The sequence below is a fragment of the Castor canadensis genome, chromosome 4, assembly GCF_047511655.1.
Source record: "Castor canadensis chromosome 4, mCasCan1.hap1v2, whole genome shotgun sequence".
Classification (NCBI taxonomy): domain Eukaryota; kingdom Metazoa; phylum Chordata; class Mammalia; order Rodentia; family Castoridae; genus Castor; species Castor canadensis.
In genome coordinates, this window is record NC_133389.1 from 138,451,814 (window position 1) to 138,475,009 (window position 23,196).

The following is a 23,196-nucleotide window of genomic DNA, read 5'->3' on the forward strand; positions in this document are numbered from 1 at the left end:
TGATCATTTTGAAGCAATGATTATTTTAAAAATAGAGCAGGTACAAAAAAGGAACAGGTTCTTTAATAATGATTATGTAATGAAATTTGGTAGTACTTATAAAATATAAATTTCCTTAAAATAAATTGGTAAACCATTACAAATTTAGCATACTTCATAGTATTATATTTCAGTTTCATTTCATGAATAAGAGAACTTCAAGGAAATAAAATAGAAAGTAAAAAAGAAACCACCATTTGGATTTTCCTGTGGGGTTGTGATGATTTTATTAGTACCAGAAAAATTCAGACTCTTATGCAGTTACCTGGAAATAATCCCAGTAAGTTATGTTATCAAAAGGAATATTTGAAAATAGTGACTCAAAGAGGGGAAAAAATCTATCTTTAAGTAAATTTAATCAGTGTAAAATAATATGAAAGCTCTAATAATTATTCATCAACGCACTTAGTGCTTTGTTTTATACTAGGGTAATTTTCTTTCATGCATAGTAACTTATTCATAGACAAGTAGGCAAAATGACAACTGAGAATTTTATATACATTTGTCAAATGTGTATGTTTTTTATGTTCTACAAATAAAATTTTATATTCAGTATTTAAATATTTTCTGATGGTTATCAAGAATAGTTCTTCATAATGGAACTCCTTCCATTATTAAAGATAGCACAGTATTTTTCATTTGTAGGGAGTGACACACAGTTGGTCTTGAAGGATGAACACATTTTGGTCTGATTTTCCCCATGCAATTAATATGCCTTTTAGGCAAACTAAGTTTAGTTGTACCCCCATTGACAGTAAGATTTAAATCCTCTAGAAATAAGGTATTTGATTTCCTGTTGTCTTCTCGCTTTTTAGTATCAAGAATCTTCTTTGGATTGTGGTTAATGTGTTTACAGCCTTTGGTCATCTTTTGACTTTGACCAGTGTGGGTTTTTTCACTGATAGAAAGGCTGTCCATTCCACTGGGACAGATAATATTCTTAGGAGCAATGGAAGGAAGAAATGTTTGAGATGCTGTTTTCCCAAATGATCCAATGGGTAAATCTTGAAGATACCTGGGGAAATGTTGACTAACTTTGTATTCATAGATTAATTTTCTTGAATTTGAATCATCTAATTTGACAGAGCACAGATCATCTATTGTTACATTCTGATAGGTATCTGTTGGAGTTTGTGGTGTATTTGAATTTTTTGAATTACATTGTGGTATGGTAGGTAGAATTCCAAGTCTATTTTGCTTTAAGACTAATCCAGTACCAGGAATAAAAAGTTTTATTTCTTCTTGCTTTGACAGGTGAGTGATGTCTATTTTGGAGGAATACTGATGTGTTTGTCCACTTGTTGCCATGCCTTTCCAGATTAAAGGGTTATATACAGCTTGTCCATCAATAGGACACGAATTGCATTTGTGGAATAACCAATTGTTAATACATTTCCTATGAAACTTAAGAAGACAAAAAAGTTATGTTAATTAGAGCTATTATCATATTTATTAATTGACATTTACCTAAGTTTTCATAGCTTCATAACTGTGTATTAAAATTTAAGTAAAAGTGGAAGACGAGCTGGAGGCATATCTCAAACAGTAGAGAGCCTACCTTGCAAGTGTGAAGCTCTGAGTTCAAACTCCAGTACCAACACCCTCTCCCTGAAAAGGGGAAGGCAATTCTAACTAATATTTTATGAAAATATTTAGGAGAAGCTCACTTATAAATATCATGGATATACAAACTGATTTTCACTTTCAACACTACAATGAAAAACTTCATATGGATATCATCTTTATAATTTTGTTTCAAGCTTACTATTCATTCAAGATATTAATGTCATGATGGTATAAATGAAATTATTAAAAATTTATAAACAACTAGAGTTGAAAATTGAACTGATATAAAGTAAATCAAATTTTTGGTAATAAAAAGAAACTGTCAACCACTTTAAGTATGACTCTGAAACCATAAATGTTTATTGAAACAACTGTTTCTGGAAAAGACTTTTATCAACTATCATCATTAAGCAATATTAGACTTGGATTCCAGTGCGTTCATATGATATAATTGTTAAGTTATGCACTTCTGTTTCATCTAAAAAGCTGTAAAAACACGTAGCAAAATGTTGGTATTCGATTGGTCTTTTCAGAGCACTAAGGTAGACAAAAGAACTAAACTTAAAAGTGTGGTTTATCTTTTCACAATCATATATACAAAAATGGCTCCTAATCAGTAAGAACACATCAGGGGGGCAGAGCTGCCAACTCAGTACTCTGTGGCAGCTTGTCTATGTATTCTGTGTAATCTGAACATCTTGGCACACAGTACATACAAAAAGTGAAAGAGAAACTTTGCTTGTTATTTCATTTGTGAAAACTGGCTTTATAGGGAAAGGAAAAGTAAAAGATGTGAATTTTACCTTGTGAGAACATGGGAGCCGTCTCACGTATTGACCAGGACGAAATGACTTCAAACAAAGCCGACACTGGAACCCTGGAGCAAGCAGTTTACTCTTCTTTGTGATCAGTGAGAAAGGCAATGACTTTATAACATGTGTTGGTGTGCGAACCTGGCTGAATGAAAATAAGCAGAGACCTGAATGTTCATATGTGATTACAGAGCCAAAAGTCATCCATAGCACAGATCTATATAAATAATGCAACTGAACTTCCTGAACCGACAATAATAAATCTCACCCATTCGAGAGTTAAAATCTGCTGTACTGATCCTGGGCATGACGGACCCAACCATAAAGAGCAAAGTGTGATTAGTTAGCCGCATCAAATAAATAGACTAATGTCAATGAAACCCCAATAAAATTTGATGAAGACCATATACTGAAGTTATTTTTGTCTGAGCCAATATTTAGACATGTGTTTAGAAAAATATGTTCTAATTCACTTTGTCAGTTGATAGGAAGTGAGGTGCACATTAAGTCACATGAAATACTCCACACTAGTATGGCAAATTAGATAATTGTGAGGAAATTAATTTTCCCTTGGAGTATATGCTTACACAATATTGATAGACTATGACAGTGACTCTAACCAACATAGTGAAGATGATTTTCTGTGAATTAACCAATATGCCATTAAAACTGGTAAAACAAATATTTAAAGACAAAAGCTTGGCTAAAATATCAGAATTATTTCTATTATTCAAAAGTTATTCAGGACAAAGTTCTCATATATTCTACATAAAAGCACACATTTCTATGTGGGCACATATATAAAATATATGCCCATAATGCTTCAAAATTGCTTTTATCAAGGTCTTCTGATTTCAATAAATACACATATTTTTAGTGTTCTTTTAGGTTACCCACTTTTGAAAATTTGAAATTCTTTCCTTTGTTTACTCCATTTTCTCTGCATAGAATGCACTCCTCCTTCAAATGTTCTCTCCACCTCCAATTTCTCCTACCCAACCCCTAGTTCCACAAGTTATTCTAGTAGGATGAAATGTGATACCTGGTTTGAGGAAGTGGGAGCCTCCCAATAGGCTCATTTATGACCCTCAAGAGCTCTGGCACCATAGTGTGAGAATATAGCACATGGTCTAAGTATCCATTGAGGTTTGGATAGAAACTTACATATATTGTGTGAATGTGTATGTGTATGTGTGTTGTGGGTGCAGGGCTATACTATATGTATATCTATAAATTTGGTAGAACAAACATAGGTTTTGGTTAATTCATTAAAACTTTAAAAAATATTTCAATTTTATCCCATATCTTTATCTTTTGTTTATATTTTAAAACATACATAGTTAAGGAGTATGACAAAAGTTCTGGAGGACTGTCCACTACAAACAGTACAGTCATTGTTCTGAAATATGACCGTTTTGCTCAGCAGTACTGCTCTAGGGTATGAAGAAGTACAGTGGTACAGAGAGGGGAATTAAGCAACAAAGACTCCCAGAAGCCAGTTATTACAAAGACAAATCATAACCCCCATATCTTTGTATAACTTACGTCAGTTTTAATTTCACATTTACTTAGGTGATTGATTGCTGAGAAAATTACTGTGCTTTCAGTAAATCTGATAGAGATAGTAATGCTAATAACATTATTTGAATATTTACTTAGTGTATTAACTTATTTTGTACGGCAAAAAGTCTTATGCAGCTGGCTTTTCCCTTTATCTCCATTTTAAAGATAAGGAAAATGTGATAGAGAGAAGTGAAGCACCTGGTTCTAAAGCCAGTTAGACAACATGTGATTGCAGTAGGATTAGACCCAAGCAGTTTGACTGCACCACCTTGGTCTTCACTTGCACGCTACAATGTCACCTGGTATTTGATAACTGCTCTGAACATAGTAAGGAGTAAATAAAACCGTCAAACTGAAAAATTATTCAAATATCCCTAATCATGTAAGAAATGTAAGTTTTACTGAGAACCTCACCCTTGCTTTTCCTGAAAACAAGGCATCTTTTCTTTTATCTTGTTTTTATCTTCTAGATATTTTACTCCATCTGAGCTTTCTTCTAGTGATCTCCATCTTTGGTTTCTCTTCTGTAATAAGTAAAAAGTAGATGTTGCTTTGTAAATCAAGTAGTACACTGTATATAAATAATAAGTGAAAATATTTTAAACATACCTATTGCTTAACCACATTAAAAATTACAAATTAGTAGTGAATCTCATGTATTATTGCACAGTTACTATAATGACATTACTTTTACTTTTTTGTGTTATTCAAGGTTGAACATAGGGCAGGTAGGCAAGCATTAAATGTTGTCAGTAATGTTATGAGAAGTCAGCTTACAAGGTTGAGATCTTTTAAAACTGATTTTCAAGTTTGATGGCTACAATTCACATTTCGAGATTTATTTATAATGTCAGCAGGTGCTTGTTATTTTGTTGGATTTTTATAAGTTATCAGTGTAAGAACTGGTTGCTTTGTGTACTCCTGCAAGAGCTCCCCTAAAATTATAGTTTTTAGATTTTTATTAAAAATCAATCAGCTGTATTGCAGAGTGTTAACTAATCTTCATATTCTTAGACTTACTATTACAATAAAACAAATACAAATGCTGAATTAGATTCAAGATGAATACTTTACCTCACGAAATGTAAATGTGTGAGAGAGATGGCAGCAGCTGTTGAAGCATTCGTGGCATAAGTGATATTCTACACATTCAGTGCACCTAAAAATGCAACACACCAAAGCATTCAAGAAAAAAACTAAATTACTGTGATTTTTTAGGTGAATCAATTTGACCACAACTTTCTGGGAACAATCCAGACATGACAAGGCCCATTTCAAGTGACACTGTGTATTAATTTGCTATTGCTGCTATAAAATTTACCACAAATTTGTCAGCTTGAGCAACACAAATTTATTATTTTTCAGTTCTGGAGGACAGAAGTTTAACATGAGTCTCAGTGAGCTAAAAGCAAGGGATTGACAGGGCTGTGTTACTTGTTAGGCTCTAAGGTAAAATCCATTTCCTAGTCCTTTCCATGTTCTAGAGTCTGCTCATATTTCACAGCTTGTGACTCTTTGCTCCATCTTCAAAGTAAGCAATGGAGCATCTCTTAATTTCTTACCTCCTTCCACTTTTTTTTCCTTTGTTGCATTGCATTAATTTTTTTCTAGTTTTGAGGTGGCCTTAAGTGAATGGTTTGGAGGTTCATATGTATGGTTATGCCACAAGCTCTAAGATTGAGAAAATGAGGAACATGATAGCAGAATAGTAGTTGTCTTGGCACTGAGGTAATGCATAAAAGTATGAGCAACAACAAGAGCCAAGAGTTTTAAAACAGGTGTGACTACCTTTGAGATACTGCTTGGATTTCTTGGACAAAGGGAATGTGCACCCAATGGAGGATTAAAGGGAAAGTCAAAGACAAAGTGTTTGTGCCCTACTCTCAGTTTAGATCTCTAAAAAGGAGCCCTCCTTCCCAAGAGATGCTGCAGATAGCAGAAATGGCAACGTAGCTTGGTCAGGCAGAGAGAGGGTCTGCACATGGCCTGTGGAAATCCAGAGAAAGAAACAAGAGATATTTTGGTCTTCTGAAATAAAACTTTAATGTAGCTCCAGTCTTGACCTCTTAGTTGGCTGCCTTTTGACCTCAGAATAAAAACCAAGCTCTCCATCATGGCATTCTGGGATCTTCATGGTCTGGTCTCACCCTTACTGATGCTCTTTCATACCATAAACACTTTGCTTTTCAGCCCCAGTGCCTTTTGCTCAGGCTAGTCCTACCATGTAGTAGGATGTCTTTTCCTCCAATCATTAACTATGTTTTTTTTTTTTTTTTCTGAAACATGTCCTAAATAGGCTAACCTACTTCATATGGTCTCTTTGCTTGCCCCCTCAGTCCCCTTTATCCAGTATTCTGCAGTTATCAGTTTACCTGCCTGTATCTTCATTTGACTGTGCCCATTTTAGGCCCATTTCTGATCATCACAGTCTGCTCAGCCCCTAGCAAAGTTCATGGCCCTGAAAGCATTCGTAACTGTTTCCTGAAGGAGTCAGAGAATAAACTCATTTACCCCAGTTATTTTTCTTCCGAATGGTGTGACCTTGGAAAAGTTAACATAACCCATCTGTGACTTTGTCTCTTCATTTATAAATTATAACACCTATAGGTAATTGTCATTGAGGCAATGACCATTTAAAAAAAACTGTAAATGATGATGTGTGGGGGAGGATAAGATCTGTATCACATGAATGGTAAAGAAGTCACAAAATAATGGTAACAGTAATAATAGCTACAACTTTTTCAACAGCTGTCATCTGCTGAGTATTTTATACCATTTTTTTTTTAGCTTCTCCCAATCCCTTCCTCAGGAAGCGATTATTGTATCTATCATACAAATAACAAAACTGATACTGAGGATGTGAAGTAACATCCCAGGTGTCAGAACTGGTCTCCCTTCACTTTTAAGAATCTTGGAGAGTACATTGGCTTTATCCAGGCCAGTATAACTTCCCTATTTCAAGGTCAACTGATGAGAAGCCATCATTCCTCTGTGATGTAATCTGATGTTCGGGTTCTGAGCACAAATCTGCGGATGTATTTGGGAGACCACGTGCTGCTTCATGATGCCTTTTCAGACTAACCTAGCTTTCAGTCAAATGTGTCTTGAAATTGATATTGGGGCTACAGCCTATTAGATGTTCTGTCATTTGATTATCTAGCATTGCTTTTCAATTGTTTCATGAATGTGTGAGTTACACTTAGCAATTTTTTTTTTTTTGGTTGTACTGGGGTTTGAACTCAGGGCCTTGCAAGTGCTCTACTAGCCCTAGCAGTATATTTCTTGAAAATGCAATTGTATTTCCTCCTTTTCCCCAAAGAATGGTAAAAAGAAAATATATAAAGTCTCAATAAAATCCATTTATAAATTTAATTCTTTAAACTTTCCAAAAAGCCCATTTTAAATATTTTGCCTCAAGAATTTTGTTTGCTGTAAAGTTAACCAAAACCCCAATATCCTGAGCAATAGTTAAATAAGCTTATTTTATAATTCAAATAACAGAGGTTTTTAGAAGTCTATTTCCATGAGAAATGAGAAAAAAAATATGACCTCAGTCATTTTAGAAGCAAGTGCTAATTTATTCAGCATTACTATTTATAAACATAAGAAAGATTCTTAATGAACATCAGAGTTAGTGCAATGCTAAAATTTGTCAAAATATGATGGACTAGGAAAAGGTAAGCATCTCTATACTTTAACATGTATCTCATATTTTTGAACTAATCCTCTAAAAGATAAAATAGCTGTATCATACTCCTCTAATGAAGAGGGAACTGAGAAGCCTTCTAGTTTATCCTGTTTCCTTCTCAATCTATCCCTAAAATTATTAGAAATATTTTTTCAGGCCAATAACTAAATATCAGTACTTGAGGGAAAGGGTGTACAAAGGGATCACAAATTTCACAAATGTAGTCTTAAATTTGTAAAAAGTGGAATGAGATACAGCTGAATAATTGTTAGCCAAATTCATAGAAGATAAGTGATGGCAGTGGGCAGGGGACAACATGTTGGAGAATGAATTTACTTGGTGGTTGTTGGAAGAATAACCTACTATGATGAAAAAGCAGGCAGATAGCTCACAGCAACAGAGCAGCACACTGTCATCAATGAAATACTCAAAAGCAAGATTTGACCATCCTTCTTGTAATCCACTGAAGCCACACATTAACCGTTTGAGGAATATATGACTATAATACTGAGAACTGTACACTGTGGCCCTGATATGTCCCTGATCCCCACAGCTGTCCTTTTTAGCCTCTTCTTCTACATGTGATGTTAGCCTCTAACTATTCTCATTCACCACTGTTGAGAACATTTAAACTGCCCAAACAATAGCTGCTAATAACAAAAATCAAGTCCTTCCTTTTCCTAGAACAGACATTCCTGAAACCAGCTAAACACCTCCTAATAAAAGGCTGTAAAAATTGTGCCCTTCGTCCTCAAGTTACAATGCTCCATCAGAGCCCCCTCAGGCCAGCCATTTTCCAATAAAGGCTTTCATTAATGGTTTTCTACATAACAAAACAGGGAACTAAATTCAAAGGAGAAAGGTATAATTTCTGTTGGGGGTGATAAAGTTTTATGTGAATGTTTAAAATATTTATATAATTTAAATTCTGCTTATAATAATGTAAAATTCTAGAGAAACTGAAAAGCAAACTAACATAGTTCAGAAAAAATTTTTAAACGATTGAAAAAAAATTCTCTTCTTAATATATTGCTAACTTTCACTTAAGAAAGCATGATTTCCCAAGTATAGCAATTAATTAATGTTTATTTGTGGCAATTGTGGGAAAGTTTACAGATTATTCAAAAAAGCAATGAAAATTGTTTGCTCGTAATTATATTGCTTTTGTTGTTATTGTTGAAGTGTAAGAGATGACTGAAAGCAAAACATGTGCTCATTGCAATTTGAAGGTGGAAAGGATTAAAAATTCGATCTAATCAATATCCAGTTGGAAAACCTATGTTGGAGCTTCTCGGATGGTGCTATTTCTTATGCAACCTAGACTACAATGCAAAGCCCAGGCTTTTGCAAATTAAAAACATAATCAAATCATTGGTTTGAAATACCAAATAAACTGTCATCATATGAGGCAAATAGTATGTATGAAGAAGGAAGAAGGTAGGATAAATGATAGTATTCTAATGGTCAAAGTTTTGCCAAGGTAAAAGTTTAAATATGTATGCATATATATTGTACATATAAACATATATATATATATATATATATATATATATAGTATACTGGTGATACTTGGTGGTACTTACTTATAGCACATTCCCTCAATTGGAAATTGTTTACAGTTATTACAGGGAATTCCAAGGTGTTTGTTCAGTCGTTCTTTCTCAGCTGGAGTCACAAGTTTGCTAGAATTTTTGAATTCTTCCAAAATAACTTTTAGTGGTGCAAACTCCTTCCTGCACAGAGGACACTTCAACATGGAAGTTTTGGATATTGTATCTTGATAGTTAGCTAAGATCATCATGCATTTTATATGAACACTATTGCCACAGCCAAATCTGTTGGAAAGAAAATTCGAGTTTGCCATTTGCTTACAGAAAAGTGTTATATATACATTGTAAATATTTACATATTACAAATATCTATGTATATAAAAATTTCTGTATCGACATCTTTATTCCCTGTAAGAGATCTGAATTGATTTTCTAGATGTAGCTTGATTACAAACACATGCACAAATATTTCTAATAAAGTAGTGAAAGATTTTGCATCATAAAAGTATTTCTCAAAAAATGAAAATGAATGTAGCTTTAGCACAGGAAAATTATAATGATAATTATTCTTTAGATAAAACAACTCTCTGAGAACAGGGAATGCCACACTATTTATTTTTAAGAAATCATATTTTATCTGATAAACACTCAAGAAATATTTTCTGAGAGAAACAACATTTGGGGATCTTACAGTGTACAATAGAAGCAGCCACCTGAAAAACTTCAATATGGATGAAAATGTTGGTAAATAATCAGGAGAAAAGAGTTCAGTAGCAAATGGCCCCCTAAGCTTTCTAAATACAACTTTAAAGTGCCATGAAGAATAGTGTGTGTAATCTCTCAATAAATATTTTTGCATAAGTGAAATTTTGAATTTTTAGGTTTGAAATAGAATTTTACAAAAACTGAAATTTTTTTAATAATTTCAAAGTAAAATAATCTTTATTTTCAGAAAACTCAATGTAACTACCCTAAGCCACGCCTTTTATTCACATGTATAAAATAAAAAACCCCCCAAACTATCCCACTTTAACTACTTAGAGTGTAGGAAGAATAATTATGGCACAATGCTTTTAGTTTTCACCCTTAAAATGCAGCCTACACCGATTTAGAATGAGAACGGGGCCTCTTACAAAATTATTAGGGAACTAAGGAACATTAAAAAAATATAAATCAGCCATAAGTAAAGCTTCCTATTTTTTCTATCAACATATCTCATAATGTAATCAATTATAAACATATTAAATTAGAATTTTTCACAAATTTTTTAGAATCCAAAGGCAAAACCTATTACCTGCAAAAGGTGACAGGGAGCATTTTCTCTAAAAGCATCTCTTGACAAATGGAGCAGACATCCTCTGAGCCAATCTCCCTCTGTGCAATGGACCCATCTTCTTCCACATTTTCATCACTTGTTTCTGGTTGTGGAGTTCGAACTCCATGTATTCCCCGTAACAAGTCATTTATTTCTCCTTCCAAAAGACCTAACTGAAAAGCAGCTAGCAAAAAATCCCAAGCATTAAAATTTGGTGGCAAATTGGAAATACACACATATAATAACTTATATTGAAAGACAGTATTTTCTTGCAAGTATCAGAATTATGATACTGATAAGAACACATTTTTGTGTTCCTTTCAGAAACAAAAGATGGGAAAGAGTCATTTATAAAAAGAATGGAAATTATTTTCTTTTTTCTTGTTACAGAAGAAAAAGTGCAAACAGTATCTTTTTTTTTTTTTTCATTTTTCTTTTATTATTCATATGTGCATACAAGGATTGGTTCATTTCTCCCCCCTGCCCCCACCCCCTCCCTTACCACCCACTCCACCCCCTCCCGCTCCCCCCCTCAATACCCAGCAGAAACTATTTTGCCCTTATCTCTAATTTTGTTGTAGAGAGAGTATAAGCAATAATAGGAAGGAACATCTTGTATGGATTTGGATATGATTGTATTCATCCATGGAGAGATGTCAGAATCATGTTCTACATTTCTGTCTGCTCATTTATCCATAAGCAAATACTCTGTCAACATTTAAGAGTGTTAAAAGAAATGGGGACTCAAATACATGAAGGAAATCAGGGTCATCTAAGTAGTTTGTGCAATTTGTGTTTGCTAGACAAAATAATGAATGGATAACAGGAGAGCAAAACTTAATTGTGTATTTTCCTCTTTCCATTTTGAATCTCTACAAGAATGTCTTAATACCATGTTCACTGTAGATTTGGTCATATTCCTCAGGACAATCTTAGGCACCATATTACCTGAACTCTTGGGATGGACAGTCTGAATTATGCATTTTCTCCACCTACTCTCCTTACAAGTAATTGTGTTCTAAGGCCTATAGTTTTGATCAGTGCATTCTAAATTCTTTATTCCCTGACCCACTCCTATGTTCCTTCTCTCCCTCTCTCCCAACACTAGAATTTAATTGTTAATCAGTCCCTAAATTCTATTCATCTATACATTCCTTGACACATAGGTTAAAATTACTTGAAAGATGATGAAAAACTCTGTTCTCTTTGAAAGACTCTCCCCAAGTAAACACTAAAAATATCAGTGTCATCGATTATATTTTAATACTGAAACTTCTTGCCTTGTCTGAGGTGCTGTGGCAGGTAGACTGTGGAGGGTATCATATTTTATTAGCTGTCACTTTGGGGGAGGAGGGCTATTTGTCATAAAGACACAACAACATCTGCTCTCTAAAGAAAGGAGAGGAGAGTAGAGAACAAAAGGTTGTGGTTTGGTTAATGAAGAATCTTCAGGACAGCAGAAATACTGAAGGATAAAATCTCATAAAGGAGCTGTCTGGGAACTGTTCTAATGTGGTATATATGAATTGGAAAATAAAAGGGAGAATCAAAGTCTTCTGACATTACTTTGGAAAAATTAATGTAGGAGACTAAAGAAGAAATATTCTGAAGGAGAAGACAAGGTGACTCACCTTGTCTAACATCACAGTGTATTATACACAAAATAAATATTACATAAGAACACCAGGTAAACAAAACATCTGCTTATTTAGTAGATAAATGAAGCACATTTTATTTATCTTCATTTTGATTTTAGTTCACTTTTCTTTGACACTAATGAAATCTGAAAGGCTATCTACCATTGTCCGTTTGCTATTTGTCCTTCTTTATGTGTGAACTATACTTCAGCTATTTATTTGTATGAAACTACAAATTCTTATTAAATCTTACAGGGATCACACTTTTTTTCCAAATATGTTCCTACTTTTTCTTTATAACTTTTTATAATCTATGGCTTTGTTAAATTTTGTTATGCGTATGTTTTTGTGCCATTAAATCTATTTTTTTCTCCTTGTGCATATTGTTTCAATTCTTTAAAATATGTCTTCCCTCTAGAGTAGTGACAATATTTGAAAGTTTTTTTCTACAGACTTTCCTATTGTTTCTGTTCTTCATTATAGCATCCATGTGTGGCTGTGTTGATGTAGGTTGGAGGTTGGTGTTTGGTTTGAATTTATTTTTTCCATGTTGCTACCCAGTTGCCTCAGTGACAGTGCTGAAGAGTCCTTGTTTCATGTGAGTTAAAATACGAATGAAGCACAGACACTGAATAAAGCCTACAAAATATGTGTTCATGCTTGCCTTATGTTATTTGTTTTTTGTATTCAAAATTATTTAAAGGCATTTTCAATCTTCTATACAGGAATGTTAGCTGCATGGAGGAATGCAAATTATTTTTTATTCACTTTACTAGAGATGAATACATTACAATGAATTTGCATCTGACATTCTTCCCATTTTGTGTGACTCAGTTTTTTTTTTCTAAAATTGTGTAAATATCATTAACATGCCAAAATACTTCTATGTATCTTTATTTCCATTAGGGACTTAAATATGCTGGTAATGTCTTTTTAATGTGCTTAAGTACTATCAAAATGAATTTAAAAACTCAAAAGAAAATTGACGTAGGTTTGAAATAATTGAAAATCAGAAAAAGTATCTTAAAGAACAATTCAGCAACTCATAGGGGAAGCAGACATAAAATTTTTAACATGTCTATTCCAAAATCGAATGAGATGTTAAGCTAAAGAAATAATAGAAAAAAGAAAAAGCTTCATAAACAAAGAATATAACAAATAGAAATACATTAAATGAATAAAAATGGGGAAATGTTAAATTAATCTTGATTGACCCATTTAGTAGAATATTAGGTATTAATGATTTTTAATTACAAAGATTCAATAGCATTGTAAAAATAAAGTAATAGACATTCACTGATAAAAGCAGAACTTGGAATTCTAACAATCTTTCAGTCATATATTATACTAAGGTATATATCATATGTAATACATAAAGCAAAATAAAAAATAAATTTATTTTTATGGTTCAAAATTAAAGCTGTTTTCTTTTGATATAGTTTTTATTTTACCCATAAATAATTTTAAAAGGAACAGATGGCATTTATTTATCAATGTATTTAGAAGAAACTATTAGGTGATAAATTCATGTTTGTTAGGAATACATTTGTAGAAAAAAGAATGTTTCCAGTCTTTAAAACCTGATATTCCCATCTTCATAGATTTATCTGTTTGTTTTTTGGCAATATTGAGGTTGAACTCAGGGCCTTGCTTTTGCTAGGCAAGCACTGTAACACTTGAGTCACATCTCTAGCCTTAAAAACTGATATTCTCATAATGAAATCATCATCTTCATAGGTCTTCAGAAAGAGAGTCTTAGGTTTCTTTTCTTTTTTTTTTTAAATTCGGTAATTCACATGTGCATACATTGTTTGGGTCATTTCTCCCTCTGTCCCCCGCCCCCACCATCTCCCCCCGACAGTGTAAACTCTTGTTCCCAGATTCCTTTTAGAAAAGAATGTCTGAATAATGTTAAAAAATTCTTCCTCTACACTTACATACTGTGCTTAATCTTAATGAGTAACTGTTTATAGCTTTCTTTGATTTTATTTTCATATATATTTGCTCCAGTTTTCATTTAAATGATAAATTTTAATGTCTACCTTCTTTGAATACACTGCACATAATCATACTGTCTATAAATTGTGCACATAGGATTTTCTCAATGTTGACACTTCTGTTAAACATAGAAGATACGAGAAATCAATTTTAGTAGGAAAATACAAAGTTTCAAAATTAACATATGGGATTAATGTGAAGCATTTAAAGCATTCTCTACATATAAAAAGAATGGTTTTGACTTCAAGAAAGAAAGGAAAATGCAACATAAAAGACTACATTGATCTATAAGAAATTTGTTTTATAGATGAGAAACATGCAAATATTAGCAATTTACACAATTCAATTTATAAAAAGCACTTAATGCTCCTCACTAATATGAAACACAATAAAATCTGAATTTAATTGGATAGAGTAGTACCATCTGATATAGTAGCCATTAGCCACACGCAGCTGCTGTACAACTGGATTTAGCTAAAGTGATTTAAAAAGCTGAATTTTTAATTTGCTTAATTTAAATTTATAGTTGATTATCTATAGTTACTGAAAAAGTTATAGGTATGTTAGAATAATTTAGGTATTCTGTGAGTCTATTTTTCAACAGAAAATTAAAAAAAAATCTTTATGTGGATCAAATGTTTCCAATGAAAATATAATGTCTGAGCAGAGATGAAATAACATTTTCATAATGGCAGTAAGTGTAACATACATACTACATTTGAAGACGGTATGAAAACAAAGGTAAAATAGCTCATAATTTTTATACTGATTTTAGTTGACATGCTGATATTTTGATGAGCTGGGTTAAGTTAAACCATGAAAATTATTTTCCTAATTTCTTTTTAATTCTTATAAAATTGCTACTAGAAAATTATATTCATGGCTTATAGTTCTATTGGGTAGCCTAAATAAATACAGAAACTTGTGAAAATGATATGAATAAACAATACTAAGAATACCTTAGACTTTGAAGCAGTGGGGTCAACATTTAACTTCATATGGATCAAATGGAAAAGAAGACATGTATGAAATTACACAAATTAGTCAAGCATGAAGAGACTGGAAGAGAGGATTAAGGAGAGGATGACATTTTAGAAAGGACCCTTTGTGTAGGGTATAAAGGAGGAAGCACAAAGTGCAGGCATGGAAACAACAAGGCTGTATAGAAAAGGGCTTCAGAAGGTTGAACAATAGTGAGAAAGTGAGAGGTGGGAACACTTCTTCAGGGTGTAGAATAAACAGGATTTGTAGAATGGCTGTGACTAGATGTATAGGAGACTTGGAAGGGAGAGGAAAAATCTAGAATTCCAAGGTTTCTAGCTTTGGAAAGGAGATAAAAAGGGATGTCAGTTTGTGACACAGGGAATGTAAGAGGAGAGCAGAAATGGGAGAAATCTGACTTTTAAAATGCCTGTGGAGAGAAACTAAAGCAGATACCTTAAAATCAACTGAGGCCAATAGGAAAAGGGGACCAGGAACTAGAGAAAAGGTTAGATCAAAAAGAATTAACCTAGAAGGTAACGCACACGCACAGGAAATTAATGTGAGTCAACTCCCTGTATAGCTATCCTTATCTCAACCAGCAAAAACCCTTGTTCCTTCCTATTATTGCTTATACTCTCTCTACAACAAAATTAGAAATAAGGGCAAAATAGTTTCTGCCGGGTATTGAGGGGGTGGGAGGAAGAGGGAGGGGGTGGAGTGGGTGGTAAGGGAGGGGGTGGGGGCAGGGGGGAGAAATGACCCAAGCATTGTATGCACATATGACTAATAAAACAATAAAAAATAAAATAAAATAAAATAAAATGCCTGCGGAGCCTCTCAATTGAGCTGTCCAGAAGGCAACTGGAAACACTGGTTTATTGACAAAATGTGGGAATAAAATAATATGGAATTAAAAATTAGAGATATCAAATAGGAAGACATTTCTTAAAGAATATGTAGAGGGTGAGAAGTAAAGGAAAATCACTGTGAAGCACTAATATACTCAGTATAACTTTAAAAAATGTTTATACAACAGTTAGGAGGAATGAACGTGACTAAACAGAATCTTTGAATTGAGAAAAATTGAAAAATTGGCTACCACTTTCTTTATGAATATTATGAACATTTAGTAATAAATTTTTCAATTCAAGGGGGGAGAAATGAACCAAGCCTTGTATGCACATATGAATAATAAAAGAAAAATGAAAAAAAAATTTTTTCAATTCAGTTCTTAAATGGGTCTACTATAGGCTAAACAACTTTTCAAATGCAGGTAACATTTTCATAATGACAGTATCCTTGATATAAAATATACAAATTTAAATGACCTATGATAAAACTGTTTTACTTTCTCCCTGATTTTTGAAGACTCTGGAACTTAATGTTGTAAATATATGCCTAACTCTAAAATCAATGTAATTACTGACATAAAAACTACATTTGCTCTGAATCTTTGCTTCAGATATGAGGGAATTATTTTCAACTAAATTACTGACCATTGTTTTATGCCTGTGTTTTTATTAAGTGCCTTTGACTTTGAAAGTGGCATATAAAATTACATTTTTTTATTGAAGAAGAAAAATGTTCCAAGTTTTTAAAGAATAGCAAACCGGGATACAGATTGTTATAAGAGTCTTTGGAAAAATAAGCATCAAAATTTAGACTATGTTTACATAAAAATCTTATATTTGTTAAGTTCAAATTAGTCAAAATAAAAATACAAACCCTCAAACTTACATTCATGATTCCTTGGAAGCTTGAATTTTTTCAACAAGACCCTAATATTCACAAGTAGAAAAAATTAAAACATTTTTGATAACTTCAAAAGATATTTAAAAAAAACCCTTAGAATAGAAATAGCATTCAAGGATTTACATTGCTGAAGTGTTATGAATAAACTTAACACTCATCAATTTCCTGTTATGTGTAGTTAGACTTATATTTAAAAATGAGCATATGTGAAAGAAGTATGATTAATGGAAACAGAAGACATGTAATAAAGGGATTTATCAGAGAGAGTCATGTATTTCTCATGACATACAGTCCTTCAAAGAGAGGATAGTGAGGGAATTTAGGATATTATGGCATTTCCTTTAAATTTCCCTGCAAATGAAGTAATTTTCCGGATAGGGTAGCAAGTGCCTGTTTTTCTCCATCTTCCACATCTCAATGTATAATAGAGGAAATACTTCATTTTTTAAAAGAAATGTGTCTTTTAAAAGCAGTAAATACATATTAAATGTTTTTAAAACATTAAATATACCTTAGTACATTAAATACTTGAATTATATTTCCATTTAGTTTATGCTTACTACACAAAACTAAGTACATTACATTAAAATCCGAATGAACTTGCCTTGATATAAAATAAAAATGGGAAAATCTACTATAAGCATAATCACACTGCTAGTTTCACAAGAACCATAGTTTTATCTTTATGTCAACTAGACCAAATAACCTTTATTAACAGATAGTCAAGAAACGTGCCAAAATGAAGCAGCAAAGTATTTCATAAGTAAAGGTATTAGAAAAAAGGATACACAGTGATTTTTTTAACCTGCAAAGAAAAGCATTAGAAATACTACATATACTTTTTCCTTAATTCTTGTTTCATTTTTCCCTTCAAATGTAAATTATTAATTATTTATAATAGTATATTTAATGAATTGTTGATGTAATTATAGGTAGGCAAGATGAAATGAAGTGAGTTGGGTTTAACCAAATAGAAAGACATTTCTGGGTATCAATTACCCTCTAAAAAGATTGATATAGACATGAGGGAAGATTTCAGATTTGGGAGAAATAATATTCAATACATTCCTAACTTCTGTCTTGAAATATTCATAGTCAAATGTTCACTGAAAAGGAAAAATTTGTGAGATTGGACAAGTACAAACCAATATGAAAAGGGTAAAAACTTTTAATTCCCATATCTAAACATGGGAAAGAGAACACTTGATTTTCAAGAAAATGTGCTTTTTAAGAGAAAGTTGTGGAAGCACAGTAATGTCTTAAAGTGAATCACATAGTTATCACTGATGGGAATTTTTTTCAGTTTCATAGTTAGATTTCACATTTGTACACTCAATGAGAATGTAGAAATTGATTTTTCTATTTAAAAACATGATTATTAAATGTTTTTCAGTTTAAACCTTTCTCAGTTTTCAGAATGAAATAAAACACCAAAAATATATTGGTATGGTATGGCCACTTTAACTTCACATTCTTCCAACATCAAATTTCATCATTAAAAAGTCACTTACCAGCATATATGCTTACAAAGTTCCCTTCCTTTCAAAAATGTGGAACAGTTACAAGCGTGAGGATTTCCTAGAAGCACCTTTAAAAGAAAATGCATACTTAAAAAATGCCAGTTAATTTTTAAAGTTAGGACGAAAATTAGGTTGATATGTAAATTGATTGAAAGGGATTGAAAGAGGTCATTTGTGTTAGGTGACTCCAAACTAAGTCTGTTATTGACCAGGATCTACTGGAAAATACTCTCTCTGTCCCCTGATGTTCCTTCCAAAGTTACTATCTCTTGATACCACCCTCCAGATTGATTTCTCACTTCCTTATTCTTTGCAGTGGTTAATTATCTTCCATTATGAATTAAGGTAGTTTTTAAGTCATATGTGCTCAAACGAAAATAAATCTAAGTTTAACAACTACCCTCTCCTCTGGACCCCAAATGATCAATGTCTTAAGAAAATTCTACCCCGGAATTGAGCTAAATCTTTTGTAAGGTGGCTCACTTTGGACGTTCGTTTTTGCATTTGAAATTTAATTCAAGAGGACTACTTTTACTCAACCAAGACTATACTGTTCAAAACGGCTTACTAAATTAATGTTTTCTAAACGACTAGTAAACTATATTTAGCACTTTAATATATGGCTGTAAATGTAAGTTTTCTAAGCCAACTTGTGGGAGGTGGTGGTATGGTGGCTGGTTTTGGACTGGCGAAAATGGGATATGTGAATATAATATGTCTTTTACCAAAATAAAAAGAGTTTTATTCATCAGGACTTTTCCAAGGCATCACCACTTAACCAAACCTTTGATGGAGTCTTGTGAAACTTTCTTCTTTTTTCTTTTCCTTTTTTTAGTACTGGGGTTTGAACTCAGGGCCTACACCTTGAGACACTCCACCAGCTCTTTTTTTGTGAAAGGTTGTTTCCTGATAGAATCTCAGGAACAATTTGCCAAGGCTAGTTTCAAACCATAACCCTCCTTATCTCTGCCTCCTGAGTAGCTAGGATTACATGTTTGAGCCACCGGCACCCGGCTGAGCCTTGTTACACTTTTAGTGTGATTATTTTAGCAAATATTTACAATATGTCATCAGAGTGTAGGTTTTCCATTTTGCTTGATTTACAGGGCTAGTGAATGCAATCCAAATATTCATATAGAACCTCGGACATTTTGGGGTCAACCATCAAGGGCCATCATCTTATAAGAGTGGGATGCAATTTGAAGTCCTGGTGGCCCCGGCGGAACCAGCGCGTCCTGCGGGGCGCCTCCCCCCGCTCCGCCGCCCCGCCCCCGAGAACCGGGCGGTCGTTACTCGGAAATCCCGTTGCTCTGGCTCCTCCTCCCTCAGCAGGAAGCCGGTGGGGCCCATCTCCCGTAGGAGGTAGATGCTGCTGCTCAGCGCCTGGTCCTGATGCCAGCGGAGGCTGTCACTCAGGTGTCTTCGCCTTTCCGAGGCCCTAAGGCCTCGGCGAAGCATCCTGACCGGGCGCCCGCAGACGCGGCCTCTCCGGAGGCTTTCCGAGGCGCCCGCGGGTCTCCATGACAACGCGCGCGCGGCGTTGTTGCCATGTGACGGTGGTTGGACCCCGCGGCGTCCCGGAAACCAGAGCTGGTGACCAGGGTGCGGGCAGGTGCGGGCTCTGTAGCTGGCACCAGCCTCTGCTGCATAGTGAAAGTGACGTTCTTGGCTGAGGAGTGTTTGTAATAACCGAGGGGCAGGCTTGAAAGCTGGAGGCCAAAGGCAGAGCTTTCAGATTTATTGCGTTTCTTCTGTTGTTTGCTCGTAGGCAAGGCTGGTGAAATGTTTGTTAGCCCAGGTACAGTTTGGGCTCCGGGTGCTAAAGTATCCTCTGGTAATTAATCATTTTGATCAGGAAGCCGCAAGTGATTGTTGACGCTCAATAATACTCCACACATTTCTGATTGCTCACGATGTGCACAGAGTGCATTAGCACCTGGGGGAAGATGTAGAAGACAGCCCTAATTCCCAGGAAACTAGGTCCTTAAATTGATGGATTGGGGTGTGTGTGTGTGGTGTGTGTGTGTTGCACCTTTGGTAGGGGCTGGGTGTTGGGAGTAGCAGTATTCAACTCTAGGCACATGGCCTCTAAATGTACAGAACTCTCTCCTAAGGTAAGACTTTCAAGGTATGCGATGTCGGCCCAATAATCCAAATTGTCTCTGGGCCTGGTTATCAAGTTCTAGTGGGAAAGCTGCAATGAAGTATGGGTCAACATTTTGAACCATCAGTACTGCAAATGAAGCCACACTGTCGGAATCTGTTAAGAAATCAAAAGTAGGAGATAGCACTGCTTGGTAATCCATTAACATAAACAAGGGCAGAAGATATTTGTCTTGTTTTATCATGGGAGGAAGCCACAACTAGATTACATCAAGAGCAGGAGAGGAGAAAAAGACAAGGGCACATGTGAAAAAAGATGATGGTAATGGAAGATTTCACATGTGAGCTATGCGGATAAACGCCATGCTGCCGTTGGCCTAGGTTTTAAGTGAATTTCGTTTCTGCTTTCTTGAGTACTTACTGTACTCCCACCATTGCCATAGTAAAACATCACATAAAGTAAAACATCATACACTAGGAAAAAAACTTACACCTAGAATAGAATAAATTTGAAATTTAATTAACTGATTTTATATATTAATATTTGTGATTTTAAAAACTCAAAATAATAACTCATATTTTCTATATAACCATATGTGAAGGCATTTTATTTCTCTTTATTTATCTCTCCTCCCTGTGTAAATGTATGTACATGTATATTTTTAAGAATTTTTAAAAAGCAAACAGCAATAATTTTTAAAGCTGTTGTGTTTTACTTAGAATTAGATAGTGATAATTGTTCTATGGATAAGTGATAAAACACCATTTTCAAAATGTTCTCATACTTAAGACATATACTCTTTAGATAAGTTGAACATAGTTTCGTAAGTTCCATTTTGAGGAATAGTGAAAGTAACAGTATTCATGCCTTCATGGAAGTTTAAAAAGAGAAAGCACTGATTGCTAGCCAGAACTTCAGCCTATCTGTAAGGAATTTGTTTTTGTATCTGTCAGTTAAAAATTTAAAAACATTTTTATAGGCAGGTGACTACCCCATATGCATCTCTTAAAATTGTGTTGACAGGGGTAATATTTTTCAAATATTAAATTGGAGAATTAAATTTCTCCCTTAAATTCACAGCATTCCCTTCTAAGTACATTTCAAGAAAGGTTGCCCCAGGGAAGAAAAGTAGACACTATGAGAAACAAAGTTGTCTGAGTTCCATAAATTGATAAGCTTGAGTTTCCTGCGTTAATTTGTCCCTTTGCAATACAATTGATTATGAAGACAGGAGTAGTTTACCCCCTGCTACCTGCCAGCATTGGATTGGACAATAGGATCATTCTAGCTAGTTTTAAATATTAATTTACATACATACGTATAATGGTTGATATATGTCTATACCTCTTTCTCTTTCTCAATGTACTTTGATACCCTTCACCCCTCAGTATTCTTTCCACCTCCGTGTGGATTCATTTCTTGATTGATTTGAATAAGTTCTTGAATAATTCGGGGAAAATAATTTTTGCATTCTTAAACAACCCAACTTATCTTAAAATTGCCTTCACAGGTAAGTAAGAATTACTTAAACTCTCCAACTGTAAAGATATTGCTATGTATTCTGCAAATGAGCAGGGTATAAATCTGAGATCAGACAAATTTTTCATCCTTTATGTATTGGCAGATTTTAATTTATGGAAACATAGGTTTTTTGTGTTCAAGATTTCAACTAGGATCGTTTCATAAATTGTTTCTCATTAAATTTTCCTGACAGTTGGCCAACCCCATGTCTTAATCTATGATGTTATGATTATGGATTCTGTTTTATTGCTTTTAGTTCTTTTTAAGGAAAATAAATTATCTGCATTTTTGTACCTGATTTTATTTGCTTAATTTTGGTTATTCTTACCTACTAATTTTCTTTTTCTTGTTTTTCCCTCATTCTTCTGCTTTCAGAGTGAGTTTTAATATTTTTAGTTTTCAACCTAATGTATTGAAAATTATGTCATCCTTATTTTACACTTTAAAAATTATTGTTCATTTCCTGTATCTGCTGTTGTTCAAAGAGTTTCCTTTATCTCAACCATTTCTCCTTTGATTGCAGATAGTTATATCACCATCTTCCCTTTTTAGTAGAGACCATATTTTGGTGAATTTTACCAAACATTTAAAACAGATGTGCTACTTAATATTTATAATTTCCCTTAAAAAAAAGCATACACTTCCTTTACTTCTTAAGAGCTGTGCCTTTTTGTTGTTATAGAATCTTTACTTAGTTGTCTTTTTCTTTTTGTTCATCCTTAATGGTGGTAATTTCTCCTACTCTTGGCATTTATCCTAAAAGTGGACAAGTAGAGTCTTGTAATTTTTCCTCAGTTTGACATGGAATTATTAGAATTATCCTATAACATTTTAGACTGGTGGGGTGGTTCATAGCTCAGTGATGTAGGGATAAGAAGACCCTAAGACTGTGGCCAGTACCAGTAGGGGCACTTTCCTCTGTGAGGTTTTTTTCTCATGTTTTGTGAAGCAAATTTTTCAGGGTCTTCACTCAGCATTGTTCAAGCTCCTTTCTAAGTGTGTTGTCCACAGTATGGACGAAGAGTGTTGATGTTAAAGGTAGAAACTCCTATCTAATGACAGTATTTTACTTTGTGTGGCTTTCTTTATCTCTAGGTCTCCAGGCACAGCAGTTCTAGAAATCATTTTATTGTCCTTACTGATGTTG

General features: G+C 33.9%; 1 protein-coding gene across 1 annotated transcript; it reads right to left on the reverse strand.

Annotated features, from left to right (window-relative positions):
- Window positions 1-257: 257 nt before the first annotated feature.
- Zswim2 (zinc finger SWIM-type containing 2) lies at window positions 258-19,924 on the reverse strand. The gene is made up of 9 exons (XM_020151117.2): window positions 19,718-19,924; window positions 18,416-18,492; window positions 16,890-16,930; window positions 10,513-10,717; window positions 9,252-9,503; window positions 5,055-5,139; window positions 4,395-4,504; window positions 2,409-2,562; window positions 258-1,443 (listed from the first exon to the last, which is right to left on the reverse strand). Exons 1-9 carry the CDS (start codon window positions 19,880-19,882, stop codon window positions 631-633), a joined length of 1,902 nt encoding a protein of 633 aa, XP_020006706.1. The 5' UTR covers window positions 19,883-19,924; the 3' UTR covers window positions 258-630.
- Window positions 19,925-23,196: the final 3,272 nt, after the last annotated feature.

Bases quoted from the DNA above. Each gene is read 5' to 3' on its own strand.
- Zswim2 (XM_020151117.2), bottom strand. From the start codon at position 19,882: ATGCTTCGCCGAGGCCTTAGGGCCTCGGAAAGGCGAAGACACCTGAGT. The intron at 18,493-19,717 runs GTAACGACCGCC...TTTCTTTTAAAG, and splicing joins CAGAGCAACGGGATTTCCGA to GTGCTTCTAGGAAATCCTCA. The intron at 5,140-9,251 runs GTAAGTACCACC...TTGCATTTTTAG, and splicing joins ATTGAGGGAATGTGCTATAA to GTGCACTGAATGTGTAGAAT.